The following is a 15,376-nucleotide window of genomic DNA, read 5'->3' as shown; positions in this document are numbered from 1 at the left end:
ATCATAGCGACGTCGACGGTCGTTGTGTGGTTTCAGACGTAGCGTAGTGTCGCTGCTGCGGTGTCAAACACAAGGATTATCAGCTTATCAGCATGGCGCAGCGGGATAGCAGCGATCAAAAAATGACTTCGAGCATTCAGGAGCGAGCAACGATTTCGCAGCAGGGGTCTGATCGTTGTTATGTGTCACACACAGCGACGTCGCTGTTGAGGTCGCTGCAACGTCACCGAATATGGTGACGTTGCAGCGACGTCGTTGTCGTCGTCGTTATGTGTGACACCAGCTTAAGCCTCTTAGCTTTCTCATTGGTATGAATGAGGAGCATGTGAGCTGTATTCCAACTCCGCTCCCTTCTGTGATTAGCAGCCTCTGTCTATGCAAATGTACATTAAAAGCCTGGTGTGGGCGGGGGCAGCTGTATGGGATCTGCTACATGCAAAATCTAAAATCTTGGATTGAGTCAAAATGGCTGAACTGAAGTGATAAATCGTTGGATTCAGGGCCTCTTTGCCTACATCATGCTGTTTTCAGATGAGATAGGAAAAACCTGCTGGCAGATTCCCTTTAAGACCCACAGTGCCATTTCTTTCTCTGGTATTCAGCACTGGCCAAGAAACATGCGATAAAAGAGTACATGATTCATCAGGCCAGACTTATTTCTTCCATTACTTCTTGTTTGAGTTATGATGCTCACATGCCCATTGTAGTCGTTTTGGTGGTGGACAAATGGCAGCATGGACACTGTTACTGATCAGCAGCTGTGCAGCCCCATATGCAGAAATTTGCTGTGCATTATGGATCATATTTATCATTACGGTCTAGTTCTTAGTTAGGCTAGATCAGGCCACTGTCTGCGCTTTATGTCAAATGAATGTTTTGCAGACGCTGCGCTTTCGCTTAGGCAATACAATAATCTGACAAAGCGCAGACAGTGGCTGCGGCCCCTGCACCGGCCGCGATAGTGAACAGTGGAAGGGTCCTGGGGGCGGCACGAAGCAGAGATGAGGCAGCCGAGGGATCGAGGGACAGGTGAGAAGAATGGTATTTTTGTGTGTGTGTGTGTGTGTGTGTGTGTGTGTGTGTATGTGAAGGATGGCACATTAACCCCTTAGTGACCTATGACTTACTGGGTACTTCTTGGCTCCCTGGTTCTTAAGGACCCATGACATACCCAGTACGTCATGGCGAAATCGCGGCCCCGGAGCCCCGGTGGTTGCGATCGCTTTGTAAATACCTTAGATTCGAGGAGGGGACCTCAGGAGGGGTGGTGTCTCCTCCCCGGACCTACGGAGGCTGTGATTGGCTGAGTGGCGTTCGTCAGCCAATCACAGTCACTGTAATGTTTTAGCCATTGAAAATGGCTAAAACATTGAAATCCAGCCATGGTCAGTGCAGCTGTAGCATTGATCATTGGCTGGAGCTGGGTGACCTCTGTTTCACCCTCCCCCAGCTCTGATTGGAGAGACCGGCCTTGTGACCGATCTGTCCAATCACTGTGGATCTGGGGCCGGAGACCACTCGCCTCAGCTTCACTCCAGAGTCTGTGGAAGGTGAGGAGAGCGATCAGTGAGTTATAGCCACTGCCCCCCCCATTACTACAGGATGGGGACAAAGTGTGCACATTGCTATGGGATGGGGATAAGGCTGGGGACATTACTATAGGATTGGGACATTACTATAGGATGGGGACATTACAAGGATGGGAACAATACTATTGGATGGGGACATTATTACTATAGAATGGGGACAAGGCTGGGGACATTACTATAGCATGGGGACAAGGTGAGCACATTAATATAGGATGGGGACTAGGATGGGCACAGCACTACAGGATAGGGACATTACTACAAGGGGACAAGGATGGGAAACATTACTATAGAATAGGGATAAGGCTGGGGACATTACTATAGGATGGGGACAAGGTTGGCACATTCCTATAGGATGGGCACATTACTATAGGATGGGGGCATTACTATAGGATGGGACAGTACTATAGGAAGGGGACATTGCTACAAGGGGACAAGGATGGGGAACATTACTATAAAATGGGGGACAAGGATGGACACATTACGATAAGATGGGGACATTACTATAGGATGGGGACAAGGATGGGCACATTACTATAGCATGGGGACAAGGTGAGCACATTAATATAGGATGGGGACTAGGATGGGCACAGTACTACAGGATAGGGACATTACTACAAGGGGACAAGGATGGGAAACATTACTATAGAATAGGGATAAGGCTGGGGACATTACTATAGGATGGGGACAAGGTTGGCACATTACTATAGGATGGGCACATTACTATAGAATGGGGACATTACTATAGAATGGGACAGTACTATAGGATGGGGAAATTGCTACAAGGGGACAAGGATGGGGAACATTACTATAAGATGGGGGACAAGGATGGACACATTACTATAGATTGGGGACATTACTATAGGATGGGGACAAGGATGGGCACATTACGATAAGATGGGGACATTACTCTAGGATGGGGAGTAGGATGGGGCACTTTACTACAAGGGGACAAGGATGGGGAACATTACTTTAGGATAAGGACACGGATGAGCACATTACTGTGGGATGGGGACTAGGATGGGGCACAATACTACAAGGGGACAAGGATGGGCACGTTACAACAAGATGGGGAACATTACTAAAAGATGTTGGTCAAAATTTCTATATAGTGCTAATTGTAAGACTACTGGTTACAAGAAAGGAATAAAATGTAAAAAAAAAACAAAAAACAATTTTTATATATATATATATATATATTTATATATATTTAAACAAAGAATGTGCACGTTTACTATAACAAACAAGTGAAAATGTTCAAAATCAGTGATCCAAAAGTGTGTAAAAAAAAAAAAAAAATTATATTATATATGGTACCAATAAAAATGTCACTTTGTCCTGCAAAGAATGTGGCCCCCAAAATTATTTTTTTCCACTGTGCAGCCCATACACTCAGCCGAGTTTGAGACCCCTGGGCTAGATAGTCTTAAAATGCACCAAATCAGTCATACAGTGCTGGCCAAAAGTATTGGCACCCCTGCAATTCTGTCAGATAATACTCAGTTTATTCTTGAAAATGATTGCAATCACAAATTCTTTGGTATTATTATCTTCATTTAATTGGTCTTCAATGAAAAAAAATAAAAAAAATTGTCAAAGCCAAATTGGGTATAATTCCACACCAAACATAAAAAAGGGGGTGGACAAAAGTATTGGCACTGTTTGAAAAATCATGTGATGCTTCTCTAATTTGTGTAATTAACAGCACCTGTAACTTACCTGTGGCACCTAACAGGTGTTGGCAATAACTAAATCACACTTGCAGCCAGTTGACATGGATTAAAGTTGACTCAACCTCTGTCCTGTGTCCTTGTGTTTACCACATTGAGCATGGAGAAAAGAAAGAAGACCAAAGAACTGTCTGAGGACTTGAGAATCCAAGAATCCAAATTGTGAGAAAGCATGAGCAATCTCAAGGCTACAAGTCCATCTCCAAAGACCTGAAATTTCCTGTGTCTATGGTGCGCAGTGTCATCAAGAAGTTTAAAACCCATGGCACTGTGGCTAAGCTCCCTAGATGTGGAAGGAAAAGAAAAATTGACGAGAGATTTCAACGCAAGATTGTGCGGATGGTGATAAAGAACCTCGACTAACATCCAAACAAGTTCAAGCTGCCCTGCAGTCCGAGGGTACAACAGTGTCAACTATCTGTCGGCGTCTGAATGAAAAGGGACTGTATGGTAGGATACCCAGGAAGACCCCACTTCTTACCCCGAGACATAAAAAAGCCAGGCTGGAGTTTGCCAAAATTTACCTGAGAAAGCCTAAAACGTTTTGGAAGAATGTTCTCTGGTCAGACAAAAGTAGAGCTTTTTGGGAAAAGCCATCAACATAGAGTTTACAGGGAAAAAAAAGAGGCATTCAAAGAAAAGAACACGGTCCCTACAGTCAAACATGGCGGAGGTTCACTGATGTTTTGGGGTTGCTTTGCTGCCTCTGGCACTGGACTGCTTGACCGCTTGCATGGCATTATGAAGTCTGAAGACTACTAACAAATTTTGCAGCATAATAGGGCCCAGTGTGAGAAAGCTGGGTCAACCTCAGAGGTCATGGGTCTTCCAGCAGGACAATGACCCAAAACACACTTCAAAAAGCACTAGAAAATGGTTTGAGAGAAAGCACTGGAGACTACGAAAGTGGTCAGCAATGAGTCCAGACCTGAATCCCATAGAACACCTGTGGAGAGATCTCAAAATGGCAGTTTGGAGAAGGCACCCTTCAAATCTCAGGGACCTGGAGCAGTTTGTCAAAGAAGAATGGTCTAAAATTCCAGCAGAGCATTGTAAGCAACTCATTGATGGTTACCGGAAGCGGTTGTTCGCATTTATTTTGGCTAAAGGTTGTGCAACCAAGCATTAGGCTAAGGGTGCCAATACTTTTGTCTGGCCCATTTTTGGAGTTTTGTGTGAAATGATCAATGATTTGATTTTTGTTTCATTCTCTTTTGTGTTTTTTCATTGCAAGCAAAATAAATGAAGTTAATAATACCAAAGAATTTGTGATTGCAATCATTTTCAAGAAGAAACTGAGTATTATCTGACAGAATTGCAGGGGTGCCAATACTTTTGGCCAGCACTGTAGTGGTTTAAGCTTTTTTATAAATCTGGCACATATTTAGACTGTCTGCTCTTAGTTTATAGAATCTAAAATCAGAATTTTAGTAAATGATGTTAAGCCTTGACCTTTCTGATCTTGCTGTGATAATAGCAAGTATTGTCTGGATTATTAGGAGCATGATTGGAAAATAGAGGTGGTTTTTAAGAATTGGGGCCCTGACAAGCTCTTTTATTTTAAATCAAATTGGAATCGATTACACATTTTGGACAGATTTGCCACTAAGAGAAGTTTAATTTGTGTGACTGGTCGCACATGTCTCAAAACTCCGATGGCCAATTGCCAAACTATTTTGTCACATTCTGGGCAGATGGTGGGCAGATGGAGATTCAGACGCGCTGCTACCACACTACAACTGCACAATTTGGCTATACTCTAAGGGGTAATTTGCACGTTGCGACATCGCTAGCATCGGCTAGCGATGCCGAGCGCAATAGTACCCGCCCCCGTCGCACATGTGATATCTTGTGATAGCTGCCGTAGCGAACATTATCGCTACAGCAACTTCACACGCACTTACCTGCCCTGCGACGTCGCTCTGTCCGGCGACCCGCCTCCTTCCTAAGGGGGTGGGTCATGCGGCGTCACACTGACATCACATGGCAGGTGGCCAATAGAAGCGGAGGGGCGGAGATGAGCGGGACGTAAACATCCCGCCCACCTCCTTCCTTCCACATAGCCGGTGGAGGTAGGTAAGGAGATGTTCCTCGCTCCTGCGGCTTCACACACAGCGATGTTTGCTGCCGCAGGAACGAGGAACAACATCGTATCGCCTATCGGTGCGACATTATGAAAATGACCGACGCTACACAGATCACCGATTTTCAGCGCTTTTGCGATCGTTTATCGGCGCATCTAGGCTTTACACGTTGCAACGCCGTTACCGGCGCCGGATGTGCGTCACTTTTGATTTGACCCTGACGATATCGCAGTAGCGATGTCGCAACATGCAAAGTACCCCTAAGTCTGTTCTAACTTCATCCTATTACTTGAAAATTGTGAAAACCTCAAATGGGAAGTAGACTGAACATTTCAGAGACATGCAATTCATGTCTACCCAGGAATGTGTTTCACAATGTGTTTGCGATTGGTTACTAATTCTGCCGCACAGCTCTAATGATGTGTGATCTTTTTCCTCAGCTTTCGCCTGGTGCCATTTTTAACTGAGCTGAGAGCTGTCATGGATTGGGTATGGACTGACACTACACTCAGTCTTTCCAGCTGGATTTGTGTGGAGGATATTTATGCTCACATATTTATACTGAAATGCTGGCGTGAGTCAGAAAAGGTAAAGAATGTACAGTCATTATGTTGGAATGTTAAAAAAAACATAGCTCATGGTTCAATTTCAGCTCAAAGAATAGAACTTTTCTGATTTTTGTATAAACAAAAGTGTTATTAGCGTCAGACAACCTGTTGTTACATGCTCTATTTAGTCCCCCAGATATAAACTCTGAAAGCTGGGAGATGGGTACAGATAGGTAGACTCTTCTGTTTCTTTTCTTTTAATAAAACAGTGTTTTATGGAAAACATGCCTATACATAATCACATCTCCTATGGTAATAGCTGAACACATTTGCAAGACACCCACAATCGGCACAATTCACTGGGTTGCCCAGGACTGTGATATTGATGGCCTAAGGATATCCTTAGGGTAGGCCTTGAATATTAAAATTTTGGGGGTCCAACATTCAGCAGCCCAACAATCAGTTGTTACCAAATTTTGCAATCGATAGAAGTACATTTTGCATGTTGACAGAACAACTCAGCTCTGTACACTTGTTCTCCAGTACTGATGCTTACCTCCTATTGATGTGAATGGGAGATGAGCTGCATTATCAGAGATCATGTCTGTGTCAGACCCCCACTAATCTACAGAATTGAGAATTTTACAAGAAAAACAATGGTGTGCTTGGTTTTAACATAACTTTATTCGTTAATTAGTTATTTACAATTTTATGACCACTTATAAAATGTGTTCAAAGTGCTGCCCAACACAATGGGCAGCATTTTGATAACATTTTTTTTAAGTGGTCATAAAATTGTAAATAACTAATGAACAAATAAAGTTATGTTAAAACGAAGCACACCATTGTTTTTCTTGTGAAATTCTCAATAAGTTTGATGTGTTACATGACCCTCTTCCCATAGGAAAAAATAAAGTTGGATCCAAAATGGCCGACTTCAAAATGGCCGCCATGGTCACCACCCATCTTGAAAAGTTTCCCCCTCCCATATACTAATGAGCCATAAACAGGAAGTTGATATCACCAACCATTTCCATTTTATTTAGGTGTATCCATATAAATGGCTCACCCTGTACTATCGATGACCTATCATGTGGATTAAAACCTCTTTAAATCACCACGTCAATGTTTTTTTTTGGGGGGGGGTTTAGCACTGGAGTGGTGATTTAAATGTAAGCCCCCTGTCATTTATTCACCTTCCATCGGCTTTACCTTTTACTGACGCCACGGCGCCATCTTGTGACAGTAACTTCTGACTGGTTGAAAGCCAGAAGTTACTTTACAAGCGCTCAGTGCAAATCTGAGAGAGCCCAAATGAGGCCAGAACAAGTCTCTCATAGACTTGAATTGAGTTGTTACCTCTGGCGCGCTTCATAAAAAACTGGAGCTGTCGGCAGGTCAGAAATTGCCAAGACTGAGTGTAGCTATAGATGTTAAAGCCGCCGGAAGCTGAGTATAAGACTGGGGTCAGGGGACTTTGTTTTAAAGCAAGGCGCAAGCGGTGCAATAAGGAGTACGCTGGACTGGTGCTTTAAACTCAGCTACAGTTTCCAAACAGTGTGGAAGTGATTAGAGAATAAAATATTGGCTTATAATGGACCAGTTATTTGTAGGGACCAATAGGGGATTTCAAGACTGTCTACAGTCATGGACAAAAGTTTTGAGAATGACACCAAAATTATATTTTCACATGATCTGTTGCCCTCTGGTTTTTAATTGTGTTTGTCTGATGTTTACATCACATACAGAAATATAATTGCAATCATATTAGGAGTACCAAAAGGTTATATTGACAGTTAGAATGAGTTAATGCAACAAGTCAATATTTGCGGTGTTGCCCCTTCTTCTTCAGGACCTCTGCAATTCTCCCTGGCATGCTCTCAATCAACTTCTGGACCAAATCCTGACTGATAGCTGTCCATTCTTGCATAAGCAATGCTTGCATTTTGCCAGAATTTGTTGGTTTTTGTTTGTCCACCCGTCTCTTGATGATTGCCCACAAGTGGTAGCGCTCACCTCTTCTTCTCCTAATAAGCTGTTTTCCAGATGTCCCAAACAATCGAAAAGGGGATTCATCTGAGAAAATGACTTTATGCCAGTCCTCAGCAGTCCATTCCCTGTACCTTTTGCAGAATATCAGTCGGTCCCTGATGTTTTTTCTGGAGAGAAGTGGCTTCTTTGCTGCCCTCCTTGAAACCAGGCATTGCTCAAAGAGTCTCCGCCTCACAGTGCGTGCAGAAGCACTCACACCAGCCTGCTGCCATTGCTGAGCTAGCTCGGCACTGCTGGTAGTCCGATCCCGCAGCTGAAACAGTTTTAAGATACGGTCCTGGCGTTTGCTGGTCCTTCTTGGGCGCCCAGGAGCCTTTTTGGCAACAATGGAAGCTCTCTCCTTGAAGTTCTAGATGATGCAATAGATTCTTGACTGATGTGCAATCTTTGTAGCTGCGATACTCTTCTCTGTTAGGCCATTTTTGTGCAGAGCAATGATGGCTGCACGTGTTTCTTTAGAGATAACCATGGTTAACTGAAGAGAAACAATGATACCAAGCACCAGCCTCCTTTTAAAGTGTCCAGTGGTGTCATTCTTACTTAATCATGACTGATTGATTGCCAGGCCTGTCCTCATCAACACCCATACCTGTGTTAATGGAACAATCACTAAAACAATGTTAGCTGCTCCTTTTAAGGCAGGAATGCAATGATGTTGAAATGTGTTTTGGGGGTTAAAGTTCATTTTCTTAGCCAATATTGACTTTACAAGTAATTGCTGTTAAGCTGATCACTCTTTATGACATTCTGGAGTATATGCAAATTGCCATTAGAAAAACTTAAGCAGTAGACTTTGTAAAAATTAATATTTGTAGCATTCTCAAAACTTTTGGCCATGACTGTACTACCAAGTCATGTATCTGTGTGTTTATCAGATACCTGGAACACTTCTTATCTCTTATGAGAAAACAAATTAAATGTCAGCAAACTGTTGCTTATTCTTCATTAATCTATCAAAACCATAACAGAGCAGCTCCTACTATCCCCAAAGTTCCCTTGTTCAGTGCAGAAGTCATGGTCATACCTACCATAAAGGCATATTATGCAATTGATTGTGGTGAGAGGGGCTCCAGCATGGAAATGCTTGAGTTTTCACAGTCAGAAAGTAGTTAAAAGTTGTAGTTGAATTCTAAATGAACTCATAACGGCATAAAGCAGTTGAATTTTAACAATTGTTTTTTTTACAGTTACAACATGGGGAAGCCTACAGTATAAAGTTAGGTTAAGTTCCCACAATGAGTTTTTAGTGAGTTTTTGACACTGCACATTTTTGCAAATGCAAAGAACTTAGCGTCTTACAGGTCCAGCAAAGTATAAGGGATTTATAAAAGTCTCATGCCCACTGTGCTTTTCTTTACATTGCGTAAACTGACTTGTGGAAACAAGTTAATTTCTTTTATAGGTGCACTGAATTTTTCGTGTGAATTTTTCATATAGAATATTCTAATTATCTTTCCCATAAGATGTATAAAATCCGCAGCTAATCCACATGACTGTAACAATAAAGTTTTGTCAAAGCCAAAATACTAGAAGTTATCAAAAACAAAGCTTTATTATAAACATAACAAGAAAAAATGAAAACCGCTTCAACAAGATAAAAATGCATGTAAAAAAGCACTCAAAAGTGCAAAGGAAAAACTGAAAGTAACCTAATTTACCTAATAAATGCAGAAAATTAGTAGCAGCACAAACTCCACAAATACTCATCCTAAGAACGTAGCCTAAATGAGCTTTTCCTATTAATAGATGCAGGCTGTTGTCACTTCAACCCCTACAAAGACATATTATAATAAATAATATGAGTGAGAAAATAGTTTTAGACTAAAAAATGTCTTCTTATATTCACATGTCTCAGTAAAGAGATGAATAGAAGCTTGATTGATTGGTTGGTTGATCTTTAGGTTATTTACTGTGGTCTCATGATCATGGTTGCTTATTGTAATATATCATTTTTTATTCCAGCTTATTTTTTATTATACAGCACAGACCAGAGTACACATTTGCAAGTGGTTGTCCAATCCTTAGGATAGGTCATCAATGTCAGATCAGTGGGGTCTGCCACATGGCACCTCCACAGTACAGCTGTTTCCAGTTCCTTTGGCGGCTGTATGTAGACAGTGAAGAGAGCTTAAACAGTGGAGCTCCTTGTTCTAATGAAGTGAAAGGGAACTGTGCTGCAGAACCCAGGGATGGTCATGTCACAGTAAATGTACAGTCAGGGCCAGAAATATTTGGACAGTGACACAAGTTTTGTTATTTTAGCTGTTTACAAAAACATGTTCAGAAATACAATTATATATATAATATGGGCTGAAAGTGCACACTCCCAGCTGCAATATGAGAGTTTTCACATCCAAATCGGAGAAAGGGTTTAGGAATCATAGCTCTGTAATGCATAGCCTCCTCTTTTTCAAGGGACCAAAAGTAATTGGACAAGGGACTCTAAGGGCTGCAATTAACTCTGAAGGCGTCTCCCTCATTAACCTGTAATCAATGAAGTAGTTAAAAGGTCTGGGGTTGATTACAGGTGTGTGGTTTTGCATTTGGAAGCTGTTGCTGTGACCAGACAACATGCGGCCTAAGGAACTCTCAATTGAGGTGAAGCAGAACATCCTGAGGCTGAAAAAAAAGAAAAAATCCATCAGAGAGATAGCAGACATGCTTGGAGTAGCAAAATCAACAGTCGGGTACATTCTGAGAAAAAAGGAATTGACTGGTGAGCTTGGGAACTCAAAAAGGCCTGGGCGTCCACAGATGACAACAGTGGTGGATGATCGCCGCATACTTTCTTTGGTGAAGAAGAACCCGTTCACAACATCAACTGAAGTCCAGAACACTCTCAGTGAAGTAGGTGTTTCTGTCTCTAAGTCAACAGTAAAGAGAAGAGTCCATGAAAGTAAATACAAAGGGTTCACATCTAGATGCAAACCATTCATCAATTCCAAAAATAGACAGGCCAGAGTTACATTTGCTGAAAAACACCTCATGAAGCCAGCTCAGTTCTGGAAAAGTATTCTATGGACAGATGAGACAAAGATCAACCTGTACCAGAATGATGGGAAGAAAAAAGTTTGGAGAAGAAAGGGAACGGCACATGATCCAAGGCACACCACATCCTCTGTAAAACATGGTGGAGGCAACAAGATGGCATGGGCATGCATGGCTTTCAATGGCACTGGGTCACTTGTGTTTATTGATGACATAACAGCAGACAAGAGTAGCCGGATGAATTCTGAAGTGTACCAGGATATACTATCAGCCCAGATTCAGCCAAATGTCAAAAAGTTGATCGGACGGCGCTTCATAGTACAGATGGACAATGACCCCAAGCATACAGCCAAAGCTACCCAGGAGTTCATGAGTGCCAAAAAGTGGAACATTCTGCAATGGCCAAGTCAATCACCAGATCTTAACCCAATTGAGCATGCATTTCACTTGCTCAAATCCAGACTTAAGACGGAAAGACCCACAAACAAGCAAGACCTGAAGGCTGCGGCTGTAAAGGCCTGGCAAAGCATTAAGAAGGAGGAAACCCAGCGTTTGGTGATGTCCATGGGTTCCAGACTTAAGGCAGTGATTGCCTCCAAAGGATTCGCAACAAAATATTGAAAATAAAAATATTTTGTTTGGGTTTGGTTTATTTGTCCAATTACTTTTGACCTCCTAAAATGTAGAGTGTTTGTAAAGAAATGTGTACAATTCCTACAATTTCTATCAGATATTTTTGTTCAAACCTTCAAATTAAACGTTACAATCTGCACTTGAATTCTGTTGTAGAGGTTTCATTTCAAATCCAATGTGGTGGCATGCAGAGCCCAACTCGCGAAAATTGTGTCACTGTCCAAATATTTCTGAACCTAACTGTAGCTGTGTGGTTCTACACACTGTGTGTATCCAGCCTGTGGTGGCGTTGCAAAAAGCTGATTCTTTGGTGCCACTTTTTGGACGTCCACTGGCCCTGATGGCCTATCCTAAAGATTTTTTATGAATATCTAAATGCTGGCCAACCCCATTTAAGTTTGTTTTTGGCTCTAAGTTACTGTTAATTACTGTGTTCACGTTCCTTCTCTGCAGAGGTATCCACAGCCAAGGGGTCAGAAGAAGAAAAAAGTAGTCAAGTATGGAATGGGCGGCATGATCATAGTACTTTTGATATGCATTGTTTGGTTCCCTTTGCTTTTCATGTCTTTAATAAAGTCAGTGGCTGGTGTGATAAATAAGCCACTGGATGTGTCCATTAAAATATCTCTGGGAGGTTTCCAGGTAAGCCTGATCATTTTTTAATGAGTTTATTTAAACAGACTGTGTCATCAGAAAATGAGCTGTTCTTCAAATGAGGTTTTTATATTAAATGTATTTTTTGAATATGTCTAATAATGTTTTTTATATTTATTTTTCAAATACCGATTTATAGTATATCTAAAAAAAAAAAAATCCGAAACTTGCAATTTTAACATTTGCTACTACGCCTAATACTGGATTTGTACTTCCTGTTCAATTCTGTAGCCACATGGACATAGGCAGCAGTAGACTGGCTCTGTCCTGAGAAGGGACTATCATCTATTGTGAATGATGGATCATGTGTTATCTGCTGTGTATAGAGGCATTATCTGTCACGGTTTGTAATGATAATGACTGCTGAAATTTGTACAGAACAAGTATGAATAAAGTATTAGGCATAGTGTCCAGTGGAATATATGCAATATTTCTAAATGTTACAAAAAAACCCCAAAAAAAACAATTTAACAATTTAAAAAAATAACAATTGAAAAAAAAAATGTAATATAAAAATTTGATTGTCATATGCTGTACATAAAAGCCCAGGTCGCTCTGTAAAACGTAAAAAAATACCTGTATTATACACACCTAGGAGGCAGTCGGTTTCGATGGGAGTCGCTGTTCTCAGTCCGGCGCCTCCTCCAACTTGTGCGATCGCTGTCCTTCTTCCCAGCCCCGTGTGCATGACGTGTCCGCATCATTCACACAGAGGCCTCCATTGCGCTCCTGCACATGCACACTTCTCTATGCCCGGCTGAGGGCAAATCAAAGTATTGTATTGTGTATGCATAAGTGGTCTTTCAGGGCAGATTAAAGTGCTCAGGAGCGACTGCAGAAGATGGAGGAATCACCAGACAGAGAGCAGCGACACCCATCGGTGAGTATAATTAAACTCTTTTTTACATTTTACAGAGCGGCCTGGGCTCTTACATACAGCAGCATTCTGGAATGCTGTATACAGTTGTGCTCAAAAGTTTATATACCCCAACAGACTTTTTGCTTTCTTGGCTTTTTTCCAATCATGGTTAGTGGTTGCATGAAGCCATTTATTGTCAAACTACTGTGTTTTCCTTTTTAAAATCATAATAACAACCGAGAACATTCAAATTACCCTGATCAAAAGTTCACATACCCCAGTTTTTATGCCAATGTATTGCCCCTTCTAACATCAATGACAGCTTGAAGTCTTTGTGGTAGTTGTGGATGAGGCTCTTTCTCAGATGGTAAAGCTGTCCATTCTTCTTGGCAAAAATCCTCCAGTTCCTGCAAATTCCTGGGCTCTCTTGCATGAACTGCGCACTTGAGGTCTCCCCAGAGTGGCTCAATGATATTGAGGTCAGGAGACTGAAATGGCCACTGCAGAACCTTGACTTTGTTCTGTTGTAGCCAATGACAAGTCGACTTGGCCTTGTGTTTTGGATCGTTGTCATGATTAAACATCCAAGTACGTCCCATGTGCAGATTCCGGGCTGATGGGTGCAAATTTGCCTCCAGTATTTGCGGATGACGTGTTGCATTCATCTTTCCTTCAACTTTGACCAAGTTTCCTGTGCCTTTGCAGCTCACGCATCCCCACATCATCAGCAATCCACCTCCATGCTTTACAGTAGGAATGGTGTTCCTTTCATTATAAGGCCTGTTGACACCTCTCCAAATGTAACCTTTATGGTTGTGGACAAAAACTTTGATTTTGGTCTCATCACTCCAAATTAGCTTGATCAAGAAGTTTGGAGGCTTGTCTCTGTGTTGTTTGGCGTATTGTAGGAGAAATACGTTGTGGTATTTGTGCAGTATTTGGTTTCTTCTGGCGACTCGACCATACAGCCCATTTTTCTTTAAGTGCCTCCTTATTGTGCATCTTGAAACAGCCACACCACTAGTTTTTTGTGTTTCCAGTATTTCAGCTGATGATATTTGTGGGTTTTTCTTTGCATCCCGAATAATTTTCCTGGCAGTTCTGGCCGAAATTTTTGTTGATCTACCTGATCGTGGTTTAGTTTTTACAGAGACCCTGATTTTCCATTTGTTAATTACAGTTTAAACACTGCTGACTGGCATTATCAATTCCTTGGATATCTTTTTGAACCCCTTTCCTGTTTTATACAGTTCAACTATCTTTTCCCGTAGATCCGTTGAAAATTTGTTTGCTTTCCCCATGACTCACAATCCAGAAACGTCAGTGGCTGGATAAAAGATGCAAGAGTCTGTTTGGATCCCAGACACTCACTCAGCTTTTATGCACACACACTTATTACAAGCAAATAGAATACAGGTGAGGATGTTACCTTTATTAGCATTTCAAACCCATTTGTGTCAATGTCTGTGCATATTATCAGGCCAAAATCAACAGGATATGTGAACTTTTGATCAGGGTCATTTTAATGTTTTTGGTTGTCATTATGATTTAAAAAGAGTAAACACAGTACTTTGACAATAAATGGCTTCACCCAACCACTAACCATGAGTGGAAAAAAAGGTTTTTGTTTTATCATTCATATTGTCTGAAAAAAGGCCAAAAAAGCAAAAAATCTGCCGGAGTATGTAAACATTTGAGCACAACTGTATAAGGACTCACTGGTGGTGGTCGCAGCTCATAAAGGAAATACCTGGTGACAGGTTTCCTTTAATTCAGTGATCAATTACAATGTCAGGTCAGCCCTCACCATATACATGTGTATTACATGAACCTAATAACTTATAACCTTATAACTTGTTTTTTTGTTGTTTTTTTTTTCTTACTGCACTATTCTATGTCCTGTTGTGTATAAATATGTGACTCTTCAGATTTTGTGTTATACCATGCCTGATGAAGAGACCTGAGTAGTCTCGAAAGCTTGCTATTATTACCATCTTTTCAGTTAGCCATTAAAAAGGTATCAACCACTGAGGACTTCAGTTCTTTTAAACAATTTTTTACATGAACCTGCAAGAACCAGTATGTCCCTAACAATGGTAAGAAGATACAGTCATATGAAAACGTTTGGGCACCCCTATTAATGTTAACCTTTTTTCTTTATAACAATTTGGGTTTTTGCAACAGCTATTTCAGTTTCATATATCTAATAACTGATGGACTCAGTAATATTTCTGGATTGAAA

The 15,376-nt window shown here is 41.4% G+C and overlaps 1 protein-coding gene across 13 annotated transcripts in view; it reads left to right on the top strand.

Moving 5' to 3' along the window:
- PIEZO2 (piezo type mechanosensitive ion channel component 2) overlaps positions 1-15,376 on the top strand; it is a 630,266-nt gene that overhangs the window by 558,384 nt on the left and 56,506 nt on the right. For all 13 annotated transcript variants that reach the window (XM_075314549.1, XM_075314558.1, XM_075314555.1 and 10 more), the window contains 2 exons: positions 5,841-5,988; positions 12,075-12,263. In XM_075314549.1, coding sequence (XP_075170664.1) covers positions 5,841-5,988; positions 12,075-12,263 — 337 coding nt within the window. The remainder of the gene's footprint in view (positions 1-5,840; positions 5,989-12,074; positions 12,264-15,376) is intronic.

The sequence above is a fragment of the Anomaloglossus baeobatrachus genome, chromosome 6 (assembly GCF_048569485.1).
Source record: "Anomaloglossus baeobatrachus isolate aAnoBae1 chromosome 6, aAnoBae1.hap1, whole genome shotgun sequence".
Classification (NCBI taxonomy): domain Eukaryota; kingdom Metazoa; phylum Chordata; class Amphibia; order Anura; family Aromobatidae; genus Anomaloglossus; species Anomaloglossus baeobatrachus.
This window is presented reverse-complemented; position numbering and strand designations above follow the sequence as displayed.